This window comes from Sciurus carolinensis, chromosome 5 (genome assembly GCF_902686445.1).
Source record: "Sciurus carolinensis chromosome 5, mSciCar1.2, whole genome shotgun sequence".
Classification (NCBI taxonomy): domain Eukaryota; kingdom Metazoa; phylum Chordata; class Mammalia; order Rodentia; family Sciuridae; genus Sciurus; species Sciurus carolinensis.
In genome coordinates, this window is record NC_062217.1 from 157,621,140 (window position 1) to 157,648,717 (window position 27,578).

A 27,578-nucleotide genomic window follows, 5' to 3' on the forward strand; every position below is an offset into this window, starting at 1 on the left:
CCAGGTGTGGAGGTGCTCTGGTGTGAGCTTTGCACAGCTGGACCAAGGCTAGGAGAGGACTGGGAGAGATGCTTACATCTCCTCCCCTTTCCTGCAAAATAACTTTGCATTTGAAGGGTTGTAAAGGAGTGAGTAAATCTGTTAACCTGGACTTGGAAGTCCTGGGGATTTCATTTGGCTGTGTGAAGACACAACACAGGTGCCTCCGTGTGTGTGTGTGTGTGTGTGTGTGTGTGTGTAAAGGAACTTTAGTTTACATGGTTCAGTTCTTCTCATTTGAATTGGGAAAAAAAAAAAAAAAAGCCGGGTTTGGTGGCGAACACGTAATCCCAGCCACAAGGGAGACTGAGGCAGGAGGATAGCACGTTCCAGCCAGCTTCTACAATTTAGCATGACCCTGTCTCAAAATGAAAAATAAAATGTAGCTCTTTGGTAGAGTGTCCCTGGATACCCAGTGCAGCAACAACAAATAAATAAATAAATAAATAAATAAATAAATAATTTAAAAGTATATTTAAAAATTCAGAGCAGCTACCATTTGGGGTGGGGGGGACCTACTGTGGGCCAGGCATTTTGCTGGACTCTTTCGAGAGATTATTTTTTTGGAGGAAGAAAAACATGTTTTGTGCAGGTGTACCCCAGAGACATCGGGTATTTTTTGCATTCTCGTCCAAATACGGAGCTCTCCTAGCGCTAGGATTTGGGGAGAGGAGGGGAAGGGTGCGGGTTCAGCAGGGGGCGGTCCCTGCCTCGCTAGTCTCCACCTTTTATTTTGACCGGTCGGATGGCGACAGTCTCGCGCTAGGACCCAGGCACCAGAGCGCCTCCGTCTGTCCTGTAGATTCATTCAATCTCCCATACACACAGACCCACAGCGCGAGACAGAGACACACTCACACACACTCACACACACAACTGCACGCAGCCAGGCTCTGGAAGTCAGGCCGGCTCCTCGTCCCGGCGCCTCCTCCGCTTCAGCAGGCCGGGTCTCCCTGGGGGCCCGGAGCTCGGCCGGGCCGCGAAGCCCCGTCAGAGGAGGAGCTCGGCGGACCCCCGGTCCTCCATGGGCAAACGCGGGCGGCCGCGCAAGGAGGCGCGCGGCGAGGGCGCGGGGCTGGCCCCCGCCGCGCCCCTGGCCGCGGCCGCGCCCCAGCCCCCGGCCCAGCCGGAGGAGCCGGCGGGGGCCAAGCCCAGGTGCCCCTTCTCGGACATTTTCAACACCAGCGAGAACTCGATGGAGAAGCACATCAACACTTTTCTGCAGAACGTGCAGATTCTGCTCGAGGCCGCCAGCTACCTGGAGCAGATCGAGAAAGAAAACAAAAGTAAGTTTGGGGGCCCCGGCTCCTCCTCCGCTCCCAGCTCTTTCTTTCTCGCCCACTTGGGCGACCCCTGTCGCCGGCTCGGCCCGCGCCCCTCCTCCCCAACACACACATCAACCCTGGGCAGTAAAGCCGGTGACACCGGAGAAAGGACACGCACGCACGCACAAAGCTGCTAAAGATGTAACAAAGACTAGTCAGGGGAGAGGGGGGCCTGTCCGTGCGTTGGTCTGTCCGTCTCCCGCAGGCTGGGGGGACGGCCCCGTGGCGGAGCGGGGGAGTGTTGTTGTTTGCTGACAACTGAGCCGCGAGCTCATCTCTTCGAGGTCGCCTTTCTCCACCTCCCCCCCACCTCCTCGGAGCCTTCTTGGGCAGACAAGTGTTGTTTTTCTGTTGCTCGTTCCTGGGTTGGGTGGGGATTAGAAGCCGAAAGTTGGAAACCGAAGCAAGCTCAGGGGTTCCAGAAAGAAAACACACACGCTAAAACAATAACAACCGCCGCCGCCGCCGCCGCCACCACCGGGCAGCTACCCACGGCGTGGGCTCGGGCTCTGTCTCTCCCGTCTGTCTACTTCGTTTTTTCCTCCCCACTCGCAGTAGGACTGAGCTCAGGCCATCCGGTCCACGGACACAGCGCCCCCCCGCCCGCCTGCCTTTCCCTGGGGTGCCACTGTCCCCAGCCCCCAAAGAAACAGGCCGGCGGGGCCAGACAGCGCCAGCAGCTCGCCGCGGACCCGCTGTCCTGCGCCGGGGAAACTTGGCTAGGGAGACGTGGCTAGAAGGAAACTTTGGTATCTCGCAGAAACAATAGTTGGGGAAGAAGGTGTGGGCTGTTGTGTGCGATTTCTTTATTTTTCGGGAGACAGCTCCCGAGTGAGAGCGCAGAGCGAGCAAGGCAAACGCCTTCCTGGGTCGATTTCTGCTGTCCCCCGACCCCCAGATTCAGGTGGTGAGTGATGCGGTGTGTTGGGGCGGGGGGTGCTGAGAACTCCACCCAGGCCTGGCTTCCTTTTTGTATTTGTTTGTTTCATTTTTGTCACTGCCAGCCGGGTTCCCAGCCCTCCCCGGGCAGTCGACTCAGCGCCCTTACGCGGGCACGCGTGTGCGGCGTCTCCAACACCGTCCTCAGAATAATAGCTGCGAGAAGGAAGAAGGGGCCGAGGCAGATAGACCGACAAACAGGAGGAAACTGGGATGTTTAATGTGTCCGAACAAGTAGGATGATCAATGAGACATGAGAGAGAGAACAAGAGAGAACGAGCAGGAGAGAGAGATCCGATTGCAACGTGTCAGATCTTGCACCCCCCCACCCCCAGCCCAACACAACAACAACCCTCAGAACAAAAACACCTTCGCTGACCGACACCCCGGGGCTTCGGGGTTATAGTAACGGTGTGATGGCAGTGCAATTGTGCAGACGTTGCAAGACCAAAACAAGGATTTTGTGTTGGGAGGTCGGTGGTGCGTTCTTTTCTTTCTCTTCTCGCCTGTTTTCTCGGAGTGCTTGGGTTGTGAGAGGTGCATCGCAGGCTGTGTAGCCAAGAGTCGCTGAGAGATTATTAAGGGTGTGTGTGTGTGTGTTGGTGGAGCGGGGGGTGCATTCATCTGAAGGATAGTTTCTGAAAAGCCAGAGCTGGTGGGGAGCTGGGTAAAGACGTGGTTTTGTTTGGTGTGTTTGCTTTTGTTGCAGGGGGAGGGGCACGATTTCTTTAGCCGTCCCCTCCCGGGTCCCTGGTCTCTGGAGTCTGTCCCGTGGCGCCGGCCCTGACTGGGGGTGCATCCAAAGAGGGCACCTTGGCAGTGTGTAGCGAACCTGGCTTGCCCCCCCTCCCGACACCCCAGCAAGGCGTATTGAGGAGGCGGCCAGAGCTTCCTTAGCGTCCTGCGTCCCCCCCTTCGCACCCGCAGACAATCGGAGACCTCCCTCCGCCCCACCCCACCCCCCCGCCGCCCTGGCCGCCGCCACCTCCTTGTTTACCCGGTGCCGGGGCTCCGGCGTGGCCACCAGTCACGTAAGCAGAAAGCCCGGCGCGCCGGGCCGGGCTGCCCCGTGTGGGGAGGGCCCGCGAGGGTCAAGCGGGGCTCCCGAGGCCGGTGAAGCCGAGGGGCTTGCTCCGGTCCCTCTCCTGAACCATCCGCGCTGCAAAACTGCCAGCCCCCCAGAGGGGCTCGGGAGCCTTAGCGCCCCAGTCAAAGTCAACTTCGTGTACGTAATCACCCCTCGGCCCCGCAGCCCCCCTCCTTCGGCAGGCTCCCCAAGGGAGTATTTTTAGCTCTCTCGGCTCTTTTCGCCACCGCTGTTTGGCTGTAAATGACGTGATGCCAACGGCCCCCAGATTTCCCCGAGAGCGTGGGGCGCCGCACCGTGCCGGGCTCCGCTGCGGGGGCCCGGCTCCAGGCCCTCGCCCGCTCCCCAACAGCTCACGGGGGCGGGGGGGTGATCTCCACCAAACTCCAGGCGACCACCCGCCGGACCCTCCATTATCCCCGCCGCAAACTGGAGCGGCCCACGGGAGCCACTTATCTTTCCCACTCTCCTCCTCCCCTGCCAGGTCTCGGTCTCCCGGTACGGAAAACGGCGGGCCCTACATCTGTCTCGTTTTATTGGGGGCGCTTCTTCGCGCTGGCGGCGCTCGCCGTTGTTTTCTGCTGGCTGCACACAATGCCCGCGCGTCACGGCGGTCCGCGTGTGCACAGCAATAACGCGAGTCGGGGGGCGGGTCGTGCGTGCGCCGGGCTCGGGCACTGCGGGTCGCTCCGCGCGCGCGGGGCTTGTTTTGCTCCAGAGCTCTGCTCTCCGAAACGCTTACATCATTCAGTTGTTGGGGGAGGGAGAGGGATCTAGGCGTTCCGATAGGATTCCAGCATTTCCCAGGTCCCTAGTTTTTGGAAGGAAGCAAGGACCCTAGCTTTTTAATTAGTATGATGGCGTGGGGGTGCCCAGGTTTTGTTTGTTGTGCATCTTCTTTTTAGGTCACTACTGCAAAGGGCATTGCTGGCCGGCTCAGGTGCACAACCTCCCCGCCTTCATTTCAGCGAGTTCCCCTGTAATCACTTGATCTCAGTTTCTCCGCCTCCTCCTCCTCCCCCTCCCAGCTCGAGACACATGGTTTCCACATGGAGACAAACTTCTTTCCTCCGACTGGACTTGACCTAGCTGCGTGGTTCAGCCAATCCGCAGCGTCAGTCTCTTATGACGTCACGCGTTGCTGAGGCCGAAAACGAGGGGGCGGGGCCAGGATGCAGGCCAGGAAATCTCTGGGAGCTGTAGTGCCGCCAGCTGGTCCAGTCGCTTCTTAAAGGGACGCTTTTCTCCCCAGAGACTAATGTTGGCCCTTCCATTTCGTGTTCTGTGAGACCTTCCCGAGATGCACCGATAGTCCCCAGTCACGAGTTCACAAGTTCCGTTTTTACTGTTTGCAAAGTACTCACTTGGCAGGAACTTGCCTTATTTTCCATTGTAGCCAGAACTGCTTTTCATTGCCTCGTTGAGGTTTCCGTACTAGGAGTGTTCTCCAAACTGTGGTCACAGCGCTGAACTATTTCCAGTAGATAGGGTGAGTTTTCTTGGGAAAGGGGTTCAAATTGAGTTACTCAGTGTTGACCATCCTCGGTGAGCCAGGTAAGGGAATGTGCAGGTAAACCTCTTCAAATGCCAAACAGATAGGAATACCTACGAGTCTCGAAGGTCTCCAGAAATATTAATCATGAAGGCTGTGACCCTGTTATCACAAATTCAGAACGTATATGTAAATAAATATACCTGTGGCATCATCACCTACATGCTTGTAGAATCCAGTGGAAGGGTGGCAATTAAGGACTAATAATTAGGAAAAGATTCAGTTCCTGCTTTGGAAAAGATTAGAACTGAAAGGGAAGAAGAGGTTCACAGAGGGATGTTATGTGCATAAAACTGGTTCACAGCTATGAGGGCAGATACGGTCTGGAGAAGAGAAACTAGCTTCCCAGTGTCTGGGGACAGTGACTTTGGAGGTGACACTTAAGATAGGAAGGATGATTAGATGGGAGCAGAAAGCCGAGGGTGGGGTGGCTCTCTGGAGTAGATTACCTGGGTATACGGGTAGAGTGTTTTCCTAAGGGCACAGACAGGCCTCACAGCAGCCTCTTCCTCCTGGTGGAGGAAGCTGCTGTTGGAGGTTGGTGTTGTGTGGTGTCACTTGGCCCCACCTTGCCTTCCTGACTTAATCTCTCTGCCCAACCATGAAACCTCTGCTCTTGTCCAGCAGGTCCACCAGCAAGCTGACTTCACAGTCATGCCTCTGTGCCTGACTCAGACTCTTCCTTCTGTTGAGAATACCCTCCTTCTCTTACTCCCCTGGGTTTTCTGCATCCTTCACTCCCTCAGAAACAGGTTAGTTCCCACCTTCTCCATGAAGCCTCCCTGCTGTGTCAGCCCACTTGGCTCTATTTCTTGAATCAGAGAGGTGAGAGAATGAAGGCTTTGCAGTCACATGGAGCAGGAGCCTAGATTTCTACTCTGCTGCTTACTGGCTGTGTGACCTTGGACACAAGTTACTTAGCCTCTCTGAGGTTCCATTTTGTAAAATGGGTGAAATGATAGCACCTCATCACTGCTGAACAACTAAATGAAGCACCGCTTTTAGACATTTAGAGTACCTGAAATATAATAGGTTCTGAATAAATAGTAACTTCTCTGAGCTTTGGCAGTCAGTACCATGTAATTCTCTACTTGCTTCCTGTGCATTGGCTTTATCCTCACAGGGAGATTATTAGCATCTTAAGGGAAAAAATCAACTACAGTATTTCAGTATATATCACCTGTTACCTGTAGCACATCACTGGGCATACAAGTGGACACTTGATATAGATTTCTTGATTGGTTGGATCTGTCATTTCCTGGCTATGGCATGGTGATCAGGTTAGAAGGGCAGGGAACATGATAGACTTTCTAAAAACTTGGAGAAGGATTGGAAATACTGATCTCTGGCTGCCCAGGGTTGATAAGAACAGGGCCCGCGAGGAGATGATGGGTCAGGCGTGGAGAGCTGAAACTGTATTCTGCCCTTAGTTGGGACCCTGAGAATGAAAGTTAACTGACTTAGAAAGCAGGGCGCTGGCACGACTTATGCCAACGTGGAGGGCTTTGATGGCAAGTCACACTCCACTGGGTCACACTTCTGTAGGGGGGGGACATCTTATGATGAATTCACTCATTCCACAATTGTCTATTGAGCATCTCCTATATTCGATTGGCTTTTTTTCTGCCAACTCTATGGGTTGTTTTACGGTGTGGGTGGAGGAGTAGGGTTTTTAGGAAAGTTGGGTGAAGAACATTGTTAAACTGGCCCTCTATTTCCTCTGTATCTTAACTTATGTTCCTTGTATTCAACTTTCTTTTCCCCCAGATTTAAGTTGATCTCCGCCCACTGGTCAATGCCAAAGGTAGAATTTTGAGCCTATCACTGTGACTTTCAGAGTCCCAGAGCTCCCAGAGACATGGAAGGGGGTCCAGAGACGTGGAAGGGGGACAAGGCCTTTGGAAGTTAGACAAGCTGAATTCAGTCATCCTGCTTTGGGGGAAAAAGGAGATTCCATCAGCTGCCGAGGGAAAACAGCAGCTGCTCATGAATCTTTTGTGTCTAACCACATGCTGTCCCACCGGCACACCCAGAAGTGGGAATTTTCATTTGGGGATGTCCTGGCAAAAATCTAGAGGTGAGGGCTGGAGTTGTGGCTCTGTGGTAGAGCACTTACCTGGCATGTGTGAGGCCCTGGGTTTGATCCCCAGCACCACATATAAATAAATGAATTAATTAATTAAATAAAAGATTAAAAAAATCTAGGGGTGAAACCGAGGAAAATGAAGAAGATTCCATTATGTAGCAGCAACAACTACCTGCATTGCATCATATTAGTACTGGCTGACATTGATTGAGTACTGACTGTATACTAAGTGTACAATTAAACACTTGTCTTCTCCAGTTTTCACAACAAGCCTGAGACGCGTGCAGTTTTATTATCCCCATTGTACAGAGTAGGTAACCCAGGAGGTTGCCAGGGATGCTGGTAACTTTCCCAAAGGTCACATGGTTAGTAAGTGGCAGAGCTGAACTTGTAACCTAGGCTTCCAATTCCAGAGCCTGCGGTCTCCACTATATACACGTGTGCTCATTTTACAGCTAAGGAATGAAGTCCAGACTGGTGAAATGACTTGCTCAAGGTCACCCGGCAACGTGAAGCAGAGCTGGTATTTGGAACACCCTGATGATTGTCCAAGGTCTTCCTGCACACACCTTGCTTAGAAAAGGCTTGCAAGTGAGGTTGGCCACAGAAGAGCCAACCAGAGAGGGTTTTTTGTTTTCCAGAGTCCGTCAAACCGCCTGGCACTAACTCAAGTTTAGGGCTCCTAGGAAACACCACCCCCTCCTGCGCTGCCTTTTCCAAGTCTGTCCTCTGGGCATATTAGAGGACTTGGGGCTGTTGCTATGGTACTGGGGCCAACAGCAGGTTCATCAAAAGCTGGGTCTTTTGCCTTTAAAAAAAAAAAAAAAAAAGCCAGGCCCTGCAGAAACGAATTGGGAATTGACCACAAAGATTTGATCAGTCATTGTGGCTTTTTCTGTTTTAGATCCCCCTGCCTCCCCACCCCACCCCCTCCTCCCTACCACCACTGCTTTCTATAAATACAGTTGGATAAATATTGATTTAAACTGGGTTTCTGGAGGAGAAGCACATGCTTGCCCTGGCTTGGTCTTCACTTAGATACCACCCGTATGTCAGACCTGACACACCTCACCCTCGACAGCACTGGCTTCCAAGTGACCCGCTTTGGGGAGGTGAGTTGTGGTTTTGTGGCTTTCGAGATTCAAAAAAAGAAAGAAAGAAAAAAGAAAAAGAGAGAGAGAGAGAGAAGAAAGGAAGGAAAAGTAAAAAAGCAATAACCCAGCAAGAAATTAGAATCTTTTTGCAGTGTGAAGCCAGCAATTCGCAGCAGGCAGGAATGGGGGAGGCTTATGGTAGTCTCCCTTCTGTACCATCCTCTCCCTTTCCCATTCTTTCTTCCTCTCAATTTTGGGTTTCATGTTTAAAGGAGGCAGGTGGTAGAACAGAGCATCAGAACCAGAAGGAGCCCTTGAGGTCACAGAGCTTCTAATACCCTTTCTGTACAGGCAAGGAGGTGGGGGCCCAGAGAGGGACAGTAGCTCACTCAAGGTAACACAGCAGAGACAGAACCAGGTCCTTCTGTGCTGTGTTCCCTCCTGCCTGATATGAGAATGGGTCACAGACAGAGCCCCAAACAGCTTTTGTTTTACAGGTCAGGTGCTCATAAAGTCAGCAATTCTTCAGCCTGGTTTACTGATCCCAGGGTGTGTCTGGTTATTGCTGAGGTCATTGCAACATTCTCAATGGTCTTTCAAAATGAAGCTAATTTGAATTTGCCATACTTAGAAAAATATTTTCTTTTACATAGGGGATGGGGAGGAGCCAGAAGGTGGTGACAGTAATGACAGGGCTACCCCAAATCCTAACTGTGAGGAGGAGGAATTCAGGTCTTCCCAGGGGCCTCCTTCTGAGGATAGGGGGAGTACAGAGCTCACACTGAGGCAGGGTAGGGGGTGGGGGGTCAGAAGAGAACCTTACTTCAGTTCTGCAGGACCAGACACCTGCTATCTGATTTTTCTGCTAAATTTAAGGGAAGCAAGTGTCTTTGATATCATTGTCCCTAGGGAGCCTGGCCAGAGCTGTTAAACCTGTCAACATCTGACTTGATTTCTCAACTAAATTAATGGGCTTTTGCCATCATTATTCTGAGCTACAGGCTCCTCCTCTCTCTCATCTTGCAGAATGATGTGCTGGGCCCCTTGTGAAACATTTTGAAAGTTCAGGTGACCCTTGCTTTGAGCAACAAATTTCCAGGAAATATATGCAAATAGAATCCCTTTAAAAAAAAAAACTTTAGATTAGAAATATTTTCTTGAAAAGGTTGTTGCAACAACTTCTTTGATAGACTATAGAATTATGTTGCATGCCAGTATTCTCTCTAAATTTGTTCTGTGCACTTGTTTGCTCTTTTAGTCATTAAACTGGTATTTAAGGGCATCTACGTGCTCGGTCCTGGCAGTATTGCCCTGTCCTCCTGGAGTGTACACTCTATCCCAGGGCTGGGCTTTGGAAATTCGGTTTCTTATCGTGAGCCCCAACAGTGTGGAATGGCATTTGACTTAGGCTTCGTGTCTTTGGTCCTGACCATCAGCACAGACAGGATAAAAACTTATCCTGATTTCCAAAAGGAGTAATTCCTTCCCTTGCCGCCCACCCTCCATAGCCCAGCGTTTAACATATTTTGCATTTTTGGGTTTGTCCTTGTAATTTCTACAGACCTGACTTCAATAACAACAACAAAAAAAACCTGCCTGAGCTTAGGAAACCAAGTACCATGTAAGTAGCCTTGTAAATAAACACATTCCGCTCTCTGTTCTTCACAGATGGAGCCTCCTGCATTGGAGGAGTGTCTGCTCCACTTACTGAGGAGCCCACTCTCCCGTCAGTTTGGGATGCCTTTGGTCACATACCTCTAATATCCAGCTCCAGTGTCTGCTAAGGATATTTAAACACAGAGAAATTAGAAAGATAAACACTGTCCCGAGGGAGAAGGAGGTTGGGAAATTCAAACTTAAGCCCAAAAGTGGTACCTGGATTTCCTACTATCTGAAATATTTTATTCTGTTATCTTACTGCCATTAGCAAGGACACCAGAGCAAAGATGATTTGGGACTAGGTAGGCTGTTGTATTGAAGTGGAGGGCAGACCCTGGGCTGAGCTGTTTCTGGCCATGGGTGGCAAGTGGGAGTTGGTATGGCCTTTGATTTTATTTCTTTAGGGGCCAGAGTTACCTTCTGGGGTCCCTGTGCCGTCTCCCTCTTACCTCCACAATAGCCTGACCATCCCTATCCTGTTTCTTGGCTCCCAAACCTCTGAGTACCTTGCATATAATGCTCATTCTTTGTACCAGATGTAAAATTTAGTTCGATGCAACACATAATTTGCTTGGTGCTTCTAAAGTGAAGCACGTATGGCTTCCAGTTCTAGTTGTATATTCCAGTTCAAATATTAGCCGAATAGAAACCAATAAACAATTCTATTCTGTCTCCTGGGAGTCTGATAACCCGTTCCCAAGGGGGCTGCTGACAAGTGCAATCTCTTCTCTGTTTTCCAAAGGAATAGTGACAATGGGCCCCCTTTTACTGGGCATTTACTATATGCCAGCTCAGTGCTAAGTGCTTTAAATGAAATCCTCACGGATATCCAAGAGGCATGTGCTAAAATTACCCTCATTTTATAGAGGAGGAAAGCCTTAGCTTTCCCAAGGCCACATGCTAACCACAGTGGAGCTGAGACTCAAGTCCAGGTTCTTCTTCCTTCGTTAGGCTCTGGGAGAAGCCTCAGGGAACATGAAGTTAGGAAGAGGCAAGAAATAGAATCTGGAATGTTGGAAGTCCAGGCTGAGGGTCCCTTGGGGATGCCTCCCTGGAGTGACTTCCTTTTCTCCCTGCTCATCCTAGGGCAGAGAAAAGGCAGCCAAAACCTTTCTGGGCGTTTCAGGGACTGACACTGAAGTCCTCTCTCTGAAGGACGATGGTCTAGGGAGTTGCTGGTTGCATGTGCTGTGCCACCTTGCCCAGCAGCCCCTGGGGAACTCACCCAACCAGTAGGGCTCCTGTGGCTTTGCATGCTGGGCTCTCAGGGCTGTGATTCCACACCCTGTCAGGCTGCACTAGGATCCTGGAGGGCGCTGAGCTTGTAGGGCAACTGGACTGGCCTGTGCTTGGAACCAAGGGCTTCTGGAGAGAAGCGGGAGGAGAGAGGCAAGTGTGAGCTGCAGAGATGGGCTGGAGACCTCCGGCTGCCACTGTGACAGTGTGGACCAGGTGGTTCCCGTCAAGTGACGTAGGTGCAGCCAGCCTCCTCTTCTCCCAGAACAAGATCTAGGAAACAAGAGTGATCTTAAGTATAACCAGGTTCACGTTACTTACTTGTTTAAAGCCCTTCAGAAGTTTCTTTTCTGTGTTGCTTAGAATAAAATCTAAACTCCCTGCTATGACTTCACCTTTACTTTTTAGAGAGCGTGTGGTTCTGGGGGTTGGCAGCCTTGGCATTCCCCAGAAGCTTGTCAGACACGGGGCTTCCAGGCCCCACCCAGACCTGCTGAATCGGAATCTGCATTTACCATCATTCTTGGACAGTTGTGCTCCATAAAGTTTGAGAAGATATCCTAGACCCCCCCAGAATCCCTCTCATTAAAGCTACCTCCCTCTTTATCATTTAACCCTTGGTCAGTCTAGTTATCACAATTTACAGTTATTTTACTTGATTATTATGAGTCCGTCAGACAGGGACCAGAAGTAGTTTAGTTCGTTATTCTGTCTTTGGCATCCTAGTGGCCAGCATATGATAGATGCTTAAGGAATATATGTTGGATGAATGATGAGTTTTCTGCCTTTAACTTTCTGACCTAGTATTTCTTAGCAAGAGAGCTATTGGTGGGACAGTTCTTATGCAGATTAACGTGTAATACTACAAAACTTAACATCCTTGGTTCCCATGACTGAATTCCACTGGAACCCTCTAGTCATTGTGATACTTTTTTAAACATTTTTTGAACATTTTTAAAGCCTCCTGGAGAAATAGGATTTTCCTTTGTTGAGACCATTAGACTAACCAGTTTTCTCTTACCAGCAGCACCATGCACATGGTCAGTTCTGTTTTACTCCAACAGCTAGAGGGCTGATGGAGACATTCGTTCCAGACTCTCTGGAGAGTCTCAGTATCCTAGGATCAGAATGCTAGAGCTGGAAGAGAGGGCGAGATCACCCATGTCTTCGGACAGACAAGAGTCTGGTGTTTTTACTATAAATGCTGCACCTGAGGCTCTGCACAGGCATGAGCCAGCAGGGGCTGGATGTGTGATTTAGTGCCCAAGTTCCAGTGGGCCTAAGAGTAACCTCTACAAGTTTGTGCCACCTGAAAGCAGGTGGTGCTGCCAAGAGGTGGGGGCAGGGCCACTCTAGGCCAGCTCCTGGCAAGGAGGAAGGGTTACCCAGGGTGGTGGCAAGAATGTGGGGCATCCTCTTAGGAGCCACAGAAAGTCTCTGGCAGTCTTTTTATTTTTTAAAGCTTTAAAATCAAGTTGCATCTAACTTTGAAAGACTAGATCATTGCAATACTGAAACCTGATAAATGCAACACAAAGGAAAACTAGTTTATTCTTGCTTTTGAATATAGATGCAAAAATTCTAAACAAAATATTAATGTGTGGAATTGAGCAGTGCTTCGGAAGAGTAACATACCATGACTGACCAGATCATTGCCAGATATGGCTGAAAGTCACGAAATCTACCAGTATAAACAATTACAGACACAGATGACAGGAGAATAGTATGTGGCTACAGTGGCAAATGACAAAAAAATCATTTGACAAAAGTATTTGGGAGGCATTCCTAATGGAGGCAAATACTTGATACAACAAAAGCTTGTTTATCTGTGGTGGGTGGTCTTTTAATTAAAGTGGCATAGTGAGCCAGGGTTTGGGGTCGTCCCCAGGAGAGAATGAGTTATTCTGGGAGTAGGCTTTTCTTAGGGAAGAATGAAACTTGAACAGAAAACCAAAGCAGCTTTCAGATTCTTTTGGAATGTAACTTGATCTTGATATTTAAAGGATTGGGGCTCCACAGGTTTAAAAGATCAGACTTCTTGCACCATTTTAGTTTAACTCCCCCTTTAAACATGGATTTAAACAGAAGAAGAATTATGGAGATGAGAAGAGAGCATGGGGTTTAAGCTTGGGTTCTAACCCTTCTCCATCAGTTTGATAGTTGGCTCTGTGGTCTTGGGCAAGTTACCATACCTCTCTGAGCTTCAGTGCCCTCAAGTGAAAAATAGAGACTGGATTGAGAAATAAGTTCAGTAATATACACTTCTGTGACATAAACCATGAACCCATTTGGGTGAACATTCACTTGGCACAGCCTTAGCAAACCCTTTCGGAATCCCTTACCAGTTGCACCCTAGTATGACCCCAAGTGGGGTGCTCTGGGATAAGCAAGCCAGTTACATGTACATATTAACTGAGTCCTGCAATGCAGATTTCTTCTTGGACCCAAGTTCATGCAAGAAAAAGGAAAGGGACATTCAAGAGATTAATACATCCATTATAATCACTGAAATAGCTGCTGAAATAAGGGGCTTTTAATAAAATGGAAGAAGCCTTTTCCTATGAGAAGAGTTGGGTCAGGATGGAAGTCAAGTGCAGCTGTTTGAGCCTTTGCCAGTGGTCTGATCTCACCAGAAAAACTGGAGTTAAAAAACAACAAACTTCCAGATTCAGCGATCTCAGATTAACACTGCCCTCCCCCCCTGCCGCTGCCCCCTCCCCACGTCCTTTCCCTTTCTTCCCATCTGGGGCACCTGGGTAGCTTGGTGCTTTTCCGTGTGGTTGGGATGTCAGCCGGCAGCCCTGGCGACCAGAGCCCTGGGAGGAGGCAGCCACCTCTCGGGTTTAGCATTACGTCATCCCTTCTAGACCCAAATTTATCTCGGCTGCACACAGACCCGCAGCTCTGAGCTGCCGCTGACTCGAGGAGAGCTTACGCATGAAGTTAGGCAAGGCTGACTCACTGGGCAGAGGAAGGGTTTCTTCTGCTCTTCACGTTTCTGGGCCCTGGGGGAAGAGGAGGGGAGGAGGCTGTGGTCTCGTTTTGGGGTGGGGGAAGGAAAGATATCTAACTGTTAGGGTTCTCATTTAGGACCTCAGAGCTTACCCTCCCCTGTGGACAACCTTGATTATTTGAAAACCTCCACCCTTCAAGATAATTGCAGAAAACGGTGCCTACATGGCTAAGCACTTTGCAGATCCAGGGAAATGGTATGAAGTACCAAGTGTCAACAGGGTGACTTTGGACTTGCAACTTAACCTCCCTCTCCATCTCTCCTCTCTGCAGAAAAGATACATCAGCCTTCATTGTTATGAATTTGCAATAAATCACTTGGAAATTTGCATTTAGTAGACTATACAGGGGTGGGGGCGGAGAGGAGAGGACCCCAAAGAATTGAGAGCTTCACCTACTCTTTTCAGAAGGCAGGTTGTCCCCGTCCAGGTTGTGATCATTAAAGGACTGGGGGACTCTGGAGAACTTCCATTTTCAAAGGAGTTCCCCAGAGAGAGAAATACTTTAGGGAGAGGACAGAATCACTGGTAAGATTCCAGGCTCTCTTTGCCAGTAGATTTTGGAAGCCTTACCCTTCCCATTTGTCTGTCTACATTTGCAGTGCAAGCTGCGTTCATCTGAGCAAAAGAAAAGCCATGGTTGTCTCTGCGTTGCCCCAGACCGAAGCTGGTGTTCAGGGTGGTTTGTGGGTAGCGTCACTCTCCGGAGGATGATACCCAGCGCTTTTTGCTGTGGGAGGCCCTGGTGGCCATGCAGAGCCTTCAGGGGGCGTCTAGAGTAGGGAGAAGGAAGTGGCTCCTCAGTTGTTGCTTGAAAATGCTGGAGATGTCTGTGCATAAACCAGCCCTTCACACTGCCCACTGCCCACCATCACCACTGCCTCTCCTCTTCTTCACCATGCGCTGGTGGCCTTTAGCCTTTGGGTGACTCTCATGCTGTTTTCCATCTCCTCATCTGCCTCTTGGCCATAGCTTTTGAGAAAAGGCTGCAAATTCACCCTAAGGTCAACTTCCAAGGGCCAGGCATGGGCCCCACATATCTATCTAGCTTTCTCTTACTAATGTGCTCTGGCTCTATGATCTGTGGAATTAAACCCATCTTGAATTAATGTGTATTTTCAGGTTTATTACTCTTCTTGATTGCATATCACGTAGATTTACTTGCCATTGGGTAAAGTAAACTTTCATTTGTTATAAAACTGCCTCCTTCAAGTTCCTGGGATAGCCTTTTCCAGTGGAGACTCTAAAACTTTATAGTGCTTCTGGAAATGGTGGAAACTAACTTTCAACTGAATAATTTCTGCCCTCAACTAACAGATGTTCTGAGTGGCATTTTAAACCATTTCTTGCCACCTCTACCTGACACATTCCTTGTTGAGGGTGTAGGATGGTTGTTACGAACACCCAGTGGGAGAGCACAGATCTGAAGTGAACTAGCCAACAGCTGAAAAAGCACAATCCCTTTTTCAAAGCCTTTAAAAAATTCTCCTGTGGCTTATGAACACCTCTCATTTTGGGTCTCCCTGAATTTGATGTAACATCTGCTTCTTAAATGTTGTGCCAAGTGTAACATTTAAATGGGCTAGCAGAATTTTGCGGCTCCTGACCTCATTGGAGATCTTGTTCACTTCGGGGGGAAAAAGAGGGAGAGGGTGTTAAAATGCAGCATGAAAGCATGAGACTCATAACATTTTTGAGAGGGTAAGATATCCATCCCAACATGATATTTACTGCAGTAGCCAGTGGTATGGCCACAGGGAAGGGGGAATTCTCCCCTCACCAAGAACTTCCTGTTACTTTAGATGTTCACCAGCAGTTTTAAATAGAGTGGGGAGATGTTATGGATGTATTTACACAGTTCCTAGATCATCTGGCAGTTCCAACCCTCTTGTCCTCCTCTCTCTAGATAGTTGTTCTGAATTGGAGGTGATTTTATGTCTCAGGAGATTGGGGTAATGTCTGGAGACATTTTGGGGTGTCATGCTTGAGGTGTGGTGGTGTGCTCCTGGCATTAGTGGGTAGAAGCCATGGATGTTGCTAAACATCCTACAGTGCACAACAGAACCCCCTGCTCGTCCAAGAAGGAATGGCAGTAATGTCAAGATTGAGAAACCTGATCTGACATGGAGGATTTGTTAGATGAAGAACTTGGGAAGAGTGGTAGTGAGAGCTTTTAATGTGGTCTCTGCTTCTTCAGCCACTGCTTTAGGTTACCTTTTTACCTCTTCCTCCCTTCAGCCTCATAGCTTCCATTTGAGTGCCTAGTACATGCTGAGTATTGAAATTATTTCATTTACTCTTCACAATGAGACTGCTAAGTATATATTTTCCTTGAGAGCAGCATCCAGTACACATTGGTTCAGTGCTGGGCTTATGGCAGGACTTCAACATAACGGGTAAGTGGAGGCATTATATCCATTTTATACATAAAGAAAGTGAGGTATGCAGAGTTCATACAGCTAACTGCCGAAGTAGCACGGCCCAGAACTGATCTGCACTTGGTGTTAACTCCAGCACCGAATCACATACCCACTGAATTATAGCCTTCTCTTGTGGCACCAGAATGGTTTTACTGGTGTTTAAAAGCACTAATTAAGGACTGAGGAAAGATAAAGTTAACTTTTTTGTTGTTGTTAAACCTTCTTGTCTGTGGAAGTTGAGGTGGAAGCGGAGCCTCATGGAAGCCCTCTCCAGTTCGGATGAAATGATCCCTTATTTTTGAACAGTGATCTTGACTTAAATGTTTTTGCGTGTGCTGTTCTTGCAACATGTTGCTTTCCTCATTTTGTAGACAAGGAAACTGAGGCACAAAAGTTACATCAGAAAGTATTTAGTAGAGAACTGGAATGCGGCAACTTTGGATAAGGAATACTCCAGTCCTTGGGCACCGGCGGACAGTGGCTGAGAAACGAGCCGCCTCGGGAGCAGACAGCTCGCTCAAATCCTTCCCGCTCTGAAGCAAAGCCCTGGCAACTTAGTCTTTCCACCCTTCAGGGAGAAAAGGAAACATACGAGCCTACATCTCCCAGCGGCCATTGCGGAATTCCGCAGGGCGCAGGCCCACTGAGGCGGCAGGCGAACTACGACTCCCGGCATGCTGTGGGCGGGGCGTGACTACACTTCCCAGGGGGCAGAGGAAGGGGCGGGAGGAGGCGGGCCGCAGCGCTGCTCCCGCCCCTCCCCCGTGCTCGCGCGGAGAGGTAAACAAACCGCGCGCGGGCTGCAGGCTGCGCGGCGGGCGCGGCGGGCTCGGCGGAGGCGGCGGGGGCGGCGGAGAGCGCGCCGAGCCGCGGCCGGGCTGGCCCGCCCGCCCGCCGCACATGTCCCGGGGCGGCGCGGGGCTGTAGCCGCCTGTGGCGCCTCCTGTCGGCCAGGGACGGGAGCGCGGAGGAGCCGGGTCGCCACCCGCGGTGCCCATGGAGCGGGTGCGGATGATCAACGTGCAGCGCCTGCTGGAGGCCGCCGAGTTTTTGGAGCGCCGGGAGCGAGGTAACGGCTGGGCGCCGCTGCCTGAGCCCGCGCGCTTCTGCTCCGCGTGGAATGTGCGGTGCAGCTGGTGAGGAGAGGCGCGCGCGTGAGGCGAGGCGCGCGCGTGAGTGGAGGTGCGCGCGCCTGCGAGGGGAGGTTCGTGTGCCCAGAGGTGCAGGCGAGTTCTGAGCCGAGGTCTGGGAGGACGACACGTGGGAGGGCAGCAGCCGTGCGTGAAGGGAGGCGCGTGTGGGCGTGCATTTCTGCTCCGAGGGTGGGGCGGTGCGGGAGCCCAGGCTGCAGGGCCGGAGCCGGGGGGCGGGCCAGCTGGCAAGGCGACCCGAGCCGAGCGCGGCCGCCGTGGGGCGGGGAGGGGCGTCTGTGGGCTCGGGCGGCCGCGCCAGGAAAGTGGGCATGTGGGGCGCGCGCCGAGACGGGGCCCTGCGGGGTGGGAGGCGACGCCAACACCGAGAGCGGGAAGCCTGGCGTCGGGAGCGGGGAAGCCCCCGAGACTCGGCCGGTGAAATACTGGGAGGACACCGGTGGGGCGTTGGGAGACCCTGGAGCTTGAAGAGTTAGTGGGGAGTTCTGAGGTGAAACCACGGGGGTGGCCGGTAATGGGTCTGGGAAATGCGGGTGTTTGGTCAAGAAGAGCTCTAAGCACAGAAGGTGTTGGAGGAGGAGGCAAGACTGGGTCTGAGGACCGTCCGGCACCTCAAGACCGGGCGGGCTTGAGTCGGCAGGAAGGAGGCCCCGGCCAGCACCGGGTCGTCTTCTAGCCGGAGAGCGCTGCTCCCCAAAGCCCATGGCTGCGGGGCCCCTGCATGTGTGCATCTGGGGATGTCTGTTCTGAAGTCTCTTTCTCTCGCTCTCTTTAGAGTGTGAACATGGCTACGCCTCATCATTCCCTTCCATGCCGAACCCCCGGCTACAGCATTCAAAGCCCCCACGGAGGTTGAGCCGGGCACAGAAACACAGCAGCGGGAGCAGCACCACCAGCACTGCCAACAGGTAGCACGCTAGGAGGGAGGGAGCACAAACCCGGAGGTGCCGGTCTTACTGACCTGTGGTTTTGCTCTAATGCCAACTCTGGAGCGATTCAATATGGGTTTCTTATCACTACCCTGGGGACTTGGCACTTTAAAATAATAAGGTCTAGGAATCATAGCCTGGCTTTGTGCAGAAGAGAAGGCATAGAATATAGAAAGACAGAGTTCTCGTTGGGACTGTTAAGATGAGAGGTCTCTGATTGAGCTGACAGCAAGTCCAGAGACTTGGCAGCATGAGTCCATGCGTGTAGCCACATGCCAAAAGTAATCTTGGGCCAGCTTTCATTTTTCTTTCCAAGTTTAAGATGATCCAAGAATAAATTTTAAAAATCAGAAACAGCTCTGGCAGGATATAGAGCAGAATCAAGGGCATTAAAGAAATAGAAATATTTAGGTAGAATACGAAGTTAGTGGGCATGGTCTGTTTTGTTGTTTAAGGCAGAGGGGAAAGACCATGCTGTGCAAGTTTTGCATTATTTAATCATGAGATTGGATTGGTAAGGGAGCTCTAATGCAAAAAGACAAAAGATGATTTTTCTTCAAGTAGATAGCTCTTTCAGAATATGCTTATCTAGATGCATTCAGACATAATTGACTTCAATTTCTGAAAATTTTTGGTGGTGTCTGACTGTCTCTTCATTGTTTTTGTTCTGGGAAGCCAGTGACTCCCAACGCTTAATCTCATGAAGTTTTCAGAAGTTCTTCATTTTATTTATTTTTTTGGTCCTGGGAATTAAACCCAGGGGCACTTTACTACTGAGTATATCCCAAACCATTTTTAATTTTTATTTTGAGACTAGGTCTTCCTAAATTGCTGGGTCTCCAGCAATTGTATACTCCTTCATATACTCCTACCTCAGCCTCCCAAGTTGCTGGGATTATAAGTGTGCACCACTACTCTCAGCTTCAAAAGTCATTTCTTAAAATAGTTACTACCTTTTCCATCCGTAAGAGGAAGTTAAATGAGACCTTTATTTCTGATTTCCTAAACCTAGAAAACATAGAGAATGATTCATTTTTTGGGGTGGAGCAGAGTGAATTGTGAATAATGAAGTTTCCCTGAGGTTTTGGGGAACTCCATCCAGGTGTTTGGGTAGTTATTTGGGGAGGGATGTTGAGGAGGGAACAGTAGGAGATCTTGATGCAGAAAAATCTGAGGGTCCTAGATAACAGAGCATGAGATTGGATCTTCCCACTGTACTTTTTAGATATCATGGAAGCAAAACTAGGATTTGTTCTTCTCCCTTTGATTTGCCTTTAGAGCTGCATGTTTCCTTTTTGACTTCTTAAAACTATTCTGCATTTTTTAAAACTTAATTTTTTAATTACAAAAATAGCCCTAAGTTTAATATTTTGTATTTATGTGTTTTTGAATCTAGAGGATTTGGTGTCATATAGTATGTATGAGGTGAAACTATGTAGTATGATATACAACATTTAAAAATATAAATTTAAGGACTGGGGATATAGCTCAGTTGGTAGACTGCTTGCCTTGCAAGCACAAGGCCCTGGGTTCAATCCCCAGCACCGAAAAAAAAAAAAAAAAAAAACATACATACATATATATACATATATATATATATATATATATATATATAAATTTATTTGCCCTTAAGCTATCAGGAATTAAACCCTTAAGCTATCAGGAATTAAACCCTTTTGGGACTTTATGTGTGCTTCAAGCTTCAATTCATATGTAGATTAGAACAAAAAAGTTTTTTAAACTTGAAAATTTAGAGTACCATATAGGAAACCAGACGTGAGTTCTGTCATGCTGTATTAAGTCTTTGTCAGAAATCAGATATATATGATCTCATTACATTTCTTCTCTGTCCCTCACTGTTTCCATCTGTAAAACAAGAGGATGTATGATACTCACCAAGGTCCTCCTTTCCCCTGAAGTTCTATGACTGATTTGTCGACAGTATTAGAGATTAGTTAGTATAATATAATAATATATATTCAGTATATCACCCTATCCTTGCGCATATGTCATTTGTACTAGCAACTCAAGGATTACAGAGGCATAAATAAGACATTTCTGGATTTTACTAATTATGTTATAGGTCACTAATAGGAAAGTGTAATTTAGTTTTCTTATTTGTGCTCAGTTTAGGGTTTGACTAAGTGGTGTTTTTCTTTCATGCTAGTATTCCTCTTCAGTACTACAGTATTCGTTACTGTGTTTTAGCACCGCCTGTTAGAAAGTTTGTGAAATTATAAGCGTGCTGTATTATTTGGGTAGTGTACAAGGGAGAATACACATACATTGACCACTTAAGACTAAAAGGAGTAATTTTTTCATGGGAATTTTAAGTAGGAAGAATAAGATTTTAGAATGTATTTTCTTAAGGTCCACAATTTATGTGGTTTAGGCTATGGCATATGAAAGAGAATTAGTATTTTAAAGTGAAACACTAGAAATTATTTTTCCTAAGCCATTTATTTAAAATGTCTGCTCCATGGAAGTAGAGAAACTAACTGAAAATTCCGGTACTGGAGTGTTCAGGAAATAGTCCTTTTGTAAAGGGGCACTGTAGGTTTCCTATTAACTAAACTTATTGTTGGATTTAATAGAAATTTTTTATACTGGTTACATAAAACAGAAAGATGACTTTTAGAAACTTATGTTTATTATCTGAAACAAAGAAAGGAATGATAAGTGTGTCATATTTTTTTCTAGATCAAAAGCTACTTGTGTAGAAGTGGCTACTCTTACTATACATCTGAAACATCGATATCCTATGTCATAAAACAGCTTTTGTGACAGGCATGGTGATGCATACCTGTGATCACAGTGATTGGAGGTTGAGGCAGGAGGATCACAAGTTTGAGACCAACCTCAGCAACTAAGCAAGAAAGACCATATCTCAAAAGAAAAGAAAAAAAAAAAAAGAAAGAAAGAAAGAAATGGGGATATAACTCAGTGATCAAAACAAAAAACCCCCAACACTTGTTTCTCTGACATTGTAGCATCTTTAAGATGTAATGAATGGTGGTTGACTTTATTTGCCTTATGTTCTCAGGTATATTATGGTATTCCTAATGCAGAGTGATATTTTATAGATTTATGCTGAGGATTAGTTTACTCATAATAAAATTCCTAAGCCTCCTTTTCCCTAAATCTTCATATCTTCTCATGAAGCACAAAGGAGAGAAAACAAATGATATAATGCGATGTTACCAATGTGAACCTTGCATATCCTATTAATTTTTATCTAACTGACAATTGGGAGGTGAGACCTATAATGTATAATTATTTTTTAAACACATGCTTGATTTCACTGTAATCCTGGTCACAACTTTCCAGTACTCTTCCTAAAATCAACCTTGCTAAGATGTGACTGCCACTAGAGAATCTACAATAATTATCTGGCTCATTGGGGAACATCAAAACTCAGATTCTCAGCTTTATTGTTTTGTCCCACAACTAAAAACTCTTGAGATCTGTCATCTTTAAAATGCTAGTCCTGATATTTCTAAATATCTCTAGAATCTGGCTTTTTTTCTCTTAACTTCTTTGCTATCCTAATTTCAGCCGTCTTCTCGTAACTGCTGTAACCTGCTCCCTGATATCCTCGCAACCACGTTCTCATGAATTCTATCAGTTGACTTTCTTCCAGTGCCTTTAACATATCACATTTCCTTTTACCTCAAGGTCTTTGCACATACTCTTATGCCCTGCTGACGATAATTTTTTCCTCCCTCTTTGCCAAGTTATCTCTCATCTAATAATACTCTTCCTTCATTGCAATCATGACTTCCTCAGGAAAGCCCATTCCTCATTGCCAGGGTAGATCAGATCTTTACATACTTCATGGAACCCCTACTTTTTCTTCATAGTGTCATCACAGTCATAGAAATATAGTTATCTGAATATTTTGTAGGTTTGTGATCCATTTATTGGACTAAAATCCATGGAGATAGGGATTGAGTCTTTTCTGCTTAAACATTTATCTTACTACCTGTACACTGGCAGTGCTCTGTACACAGTAGGTGTTTTCCAAAGAATGGAAGATTTTCCAACTCCAGGTAGGCTGTCTTAAATGAAAACTGAGTGTTGTTTTTTTTTTTTTTTCCTTGCTGAGTACCATATTAGATTGGGAGGAGAATGATGGAAGAAAATTCATATTAGATTGGGAGGAGAAATGATGGAAGAAAATTCAACATCTGCTGCTTTGGCAGGCTTTTTGATTTTACTTTGTGTTCTAAGAGCTGTTAATACATTGGAAAGAAAAACATCATATAGTATTTGAAGAATACAAATCTGTAAATTGCAGGTTCTTTTAACTGTTTTATAAAAAATGTATTATAGTAGACTACAGAAAAACTATACTTCATTTAAAGAAACATTAACTGCCATACTATGGTATTAGAAATAAAGTGATATCAAAAGAACCAGAAGCCTGTCAATATTGGCATGGGGCTTATGAAAGAGAGTGAGTATGTTAAAATGAAACCTCAAAGTTATTTCTCCTTAGCCTAAATGGAAATTTCCTTGAAGTTTCTGTTTCATGGAAGTAGGGAAACTGACTGTAAAATTCCCAGTACCTGGATATTTGGAAAATGGTCCATTTGTGAGGGATGCTGGCAATATTGTTATGACCCTGTGACGCATCTATAGTAATTGCATTGTTTTGAGCAGACCTGAAAGTTGCAACCAGTTTTATGCTTGCATTTTTTTTTTTTTTTTTTTTGGTGGTGCTGGGGATCGAACTCAGGGCCTTGTGCTTGCGAGGCAAGCACTCTACCAGCTGAGCTATCTCCCCAGCCCCTATGCTTGCATTTCAATTGATGAATAATTTTTTTCTCTTTAGTGTCCTGTGGATACTAAAGAATCTCACGATGTCAGCAGTTCCACCTACTCAGATCCAAGGACATTAAACAAACACATACTTTTCCTATTGCTTATAAGGCTTTGGTTTAACTTTCTTAAATAATAAAGAAATGTTTTTGTCTTATTTAAAAGAATTTTATTGTTATGTTTTCAGTGTTATATTCCTTTTGGCTGTCTTGTGGATTTTTGTTTTATTTTATTTTGGGCAAGGGAGGTGGTGAATTCTTTTTCCAGATTAGAGAGGTTAGAGAGGATTTTTCCAGTAGAAGTAATTTGTGAAACTTTTATCTTTTGTTTTAATCCTTAAATATGTACCTGTTTTTTCATAGAAGAATTGAATTAGGACTGTTACATGAAATTTCTACTATTCTGTTTTTTAAGTTTTCTATATTAAAAAGCATATTTCTGAGTTCTTGTCCAAAAGGGGAACTCATAAAGTTTCAGGACGAAAATGGAAAATAGGAGCAATTAAACTCTTAATATTGTAGGTATTTTTTCACTATTTCTACATGTTGAATGATGAGCATATCTTTTGAGATGTATTTTATGGTGTTTGTCTCCCCCAAAACTGGATCCAGTGAAAACATTCTTAAGAATTATTTATATGTCTCACACTAAACTAACTGAGGCTTTCCCTTAAATGCTTCATTGAAGCATAAGTTTGCTGTTGCTATCGTTTCTTATGGATATATCCTTCTACAGAGTATTGTTTGAAGGTCTCGTTCATGATCATGCCCTGTAAATCAGTAGGACAGCTGCTTTTCTTCCTATTTGAGAGGACTTTTCGTTAGATGTTGAATATATGACATAGAAAATCATAAATAAGGGGAATTACGAATTTTATCTGGTATAGTTCCTTGCTTTATGAAGGTAAGATGTTATCACTCATTTTATGATTAAAGTACATGTGGCCAAGGGATGGTTTAAGTGATTTGCTTAAGTACAGGTGGTGATTGACTTTAATAGCAAGCTAGATTTTAAATAGTATTACATCATTCTAAACAGCAAGGCTGTTGACTTGAAGAAAGCTTGCTCTTCTACATTTCTTAGAAATGAAACACCATTGCTTCCTTTTAGAAATAGCATTATTCTTTTAAATTTTTTTCAATGAGGTCAGTTATTAAATATTATCAATCAAAGAGGTTGATCATATGCTTTGACAAAATATATTTCAGATCCTATTTTAGTCTGATTAGTGCTGATATAATTTATGTTTTTAAAATTTTCTTTTTTTATCCCCCCTTAGATTTTTTTTGTTTGTTTGGTTTCTACTTCAAAATATGGACACTTTTTTTCTCTAGTGTGTGCATTTATTGGTTTATATAGACATTGTATTTCTCCCATCTCATGAAACTCACCATTAATGAAGAAAACATGTCAAATAAACATGTGAATGTATTATTTTCAAAATGTGATGAGCTTCACATAGGAAAAATAGAAGCTCCTGTGAAGTATATAGCAGAGAACTTGATCAAACTTGATGAATTGGGGAAGGCTTCTTGGGGTTAAACATTTTGCAGTCTTGCTGTTTATTTGTCCTGAGCAATTTTTTTCTGTTTGTATTTACATATTTTGGCATCATTTAAAATTACTGTTTGATATTCTGTTTCATGTATTATAAGTTATTAAGCGAGTTTTCCATTGATAACATTGTTGTTTTCAAGTTTTTTTTTTTTAAATTTCCAAACAGGTGATGATGTTGATGTTATTTTCCAGATTGTCTTATTTTGTCACTCCGACAAGGCTGTTCTGAACACTGTTGGATAGACCTTGGCTTTTGTTCACCTGTATCTTTAGGATAACAGGAATTAGAATTGTTGGGTCAAAGGGTAGGTTCCATCTTCAATAAAAATAATACCACCTTGCATTTAATATACCACTTGTATATAAAGTCCTTTAATATAATCATCTCATTTGGAATTACAAATAATTCGTGTGGTATAAGTCCCAATTATTTTCCCCATTTTTTAATTTTTATCCCTAGTGAGGTAAGAGATGAGATAAAACCCTGGGACTTGTTTCTCTGCAAACAGTTTTTGGTAATAATTTACTTTAAAATAAGACTCAGTGACTATAAACTGAGATTTTATGTGTTTGTGCTCTGCTTTTCTGCTCTGCCAAATTCTTGAAATGTGTGGTCTCTGCCTGTTACTTTTACTGCCTTCGCTACCAGTGCTCAGTTTTTTCTTTAACTCTTTGCGGTTTCCTTTTTCACTAGCTGTTGAAACTGGTCTCATGAAGGTAATTAGCAACAGATTCGTTGAGCTTACGTAGAACTGTTGCTCTGTATGCTTTCCTTGGCATAGAAGAGCTTATTGTATGTTATAATACAGGGCAGTAAAATGTTATAAACAGCCATTTTTATTTGTGTCAGATGGAAAGTATAGATGATAAATTGTTTATAGAAAAAAAGATTATAATATGTTATAGAATGCTATGGATTTGTAATCTGTACTTATCCATTGATTACCTTAAGCACATATTTAGGGAGACGTAGAGTTATAATGCTTGGAATTGAACAGAGTTCCTTCTGTTTATGTGAGGAATACTAATTTCTCATAAGAAATATTTGGATTAGTACATAATTTTGTTAATGTTACTGCCATACATTCAGGGGAGTGTGTTAAGAATTTTCTTTTTATTTAGTTTATGACATTGGACAAAAGGTTTCTATGTGGTGCTTATTTCCTTGTCTTTGTCTGTTGTGGGAAGTATTTTTGAGAGTCTTTTGAAAACACCTTTTTTTTTTTCTTTGTGGTGCTGGGGATCAAACCCAGGGCCTCACATATGTTGGACAAGTGCTCTACCTTTGAGCTTAACCTCCAGCCCTGGAGAACACTATTTTTGGAGGCTAAGTGACTAGAAGTTTGAAATGGGCATTTCTAAACTGTAGAAGAACATAATTTTAGTCTTCAAGGAGTAGTGTATTTGATAGAGCAACTGATGCTTCTTATTATGATTTGATTATTGAGATAGGTAATTTAGCATTCTCTTTTGAGAAACTAAGTAACTTTGCATTTTATATAATAAAAAAGATAGTAAATTTGTCTTGGCATTAAGAAAAAATGAGTTTTCAGGTGTTTGATTTTGATACCACATAGTCTCATGTGGTGTAGGATGTATCTTCTAGATGGATAATAGAATTCATTGATTTTCAGACACCACAAAACTGGACAGTGTGTTGTCATCAGTACTGAGTGTACTAAATTGGTTTTTGTATTCTTTGTTGTAATAGTTAATGCAGTTAGGTTTACTAATTTAAAATTTAGAATTCTAGGCAAGGCTTTGCTAAGCCATTTGGTATACTTGGTATACCAAACATCTGCCTGTTATTATCCAGTAAGTTGTCCTTTGTAAGACAGATTATTTCCCTGGAAATAGTCAAAAAGAAATAATTGATTTCATTTTTCTATAGAATCATTGTTGATTGGGTGTTTCAGTTACTAAAAGGTCAAAATTCAATATTTTTATAGAATTTGTCTACTAATCATACTTAATCTAAGAAACAGTTTATATAAATATAAGTATTTTTAAATTATATAAATTAAATAATCATGTAGTTATCTAGCAATGTAAAATGTGTCATAATGTCTTGTTATTTAATTTCTTTCTTTAATGAGTCTGCCTTATGTATTTTTTTTCAAAAGATAAATGATGAAATCTGAGCTCAGTGAGGGGAGGCACTTGTAATTTAAGAGTATTTGTATTTTTTTTATTTCTTGGTACCAGGGGTTGAACTCAGGGGCACTCAGCCACTGATCCACATCCCAACCCTTTTTTGTGTTTTATTTAGAGATAGGGTCTCACTGAGTTTCTTAATGCCTCACTGTTGCTGAGGCTGACTTTGAACTTGAGATCTTCCTGCCTCAGCCTCTAGAGCTGCTGGGATTATAGGCATGCACAATTGCACGAATATTTGTATTCTTAATATAGGTATTTCATAAATACTGAACAAATGAATGGTTGAATACTTTGAACAAGATCAGAGATCTGAAGATATTTTTGATGAAAAATTGATATCTTTGAGATGACTTTTAGAGAAACTTGTGGTCAGTTGATTGTATGATACTGAGTATCTATTTCTTACTGTCATTTTTATTTGTAGCAGGAATACTCACTGAAGGTAACATTAGTTTTTTAAAAAACATTTGAAATTGAGACCCATGTTATCAGAGATAGCGGAGTAACATGTTTCT

At 45.3% G+C, this 27,578-nt stretch overlaps 1 protein-coding gene across 3 annotated transcripts in view; it reads left to right on the plus strand.

Moving 5' to 3' along the window:
• The first annotated feature begins 844 nt into the window (after nt 1–844).
• Nucleotides 845–27,578, plus strand: part of Mxi1 (MAX interactor 1, dimerization protein) — a 71,450-nt gene continuing 44,716 nt past the window's right edge. The window contains exons 1-2 of one of the 3 annotated variants that reach the window (XM_047554479.1): nt 845–1,325; nt 18,375–18,507. In XM_047554479.1, coding sequence (XP_047410435.1) covers nt 1,064–1,325; nt 18,375–18,507 — 395 coding nt within the window. In that variant the 5' untranslated portion in view covers nt 845–1,063. Of the gene's footprint in view, nt 1,326–17,211; nt 17,518–17,566; nt 17,585–18,374; nt 18,508–27,578 lie in introns of those variants that run through there. The other 2 variants (XM_047554480.1, XM_047554481.1) reach the window with 2 other exon arrangements.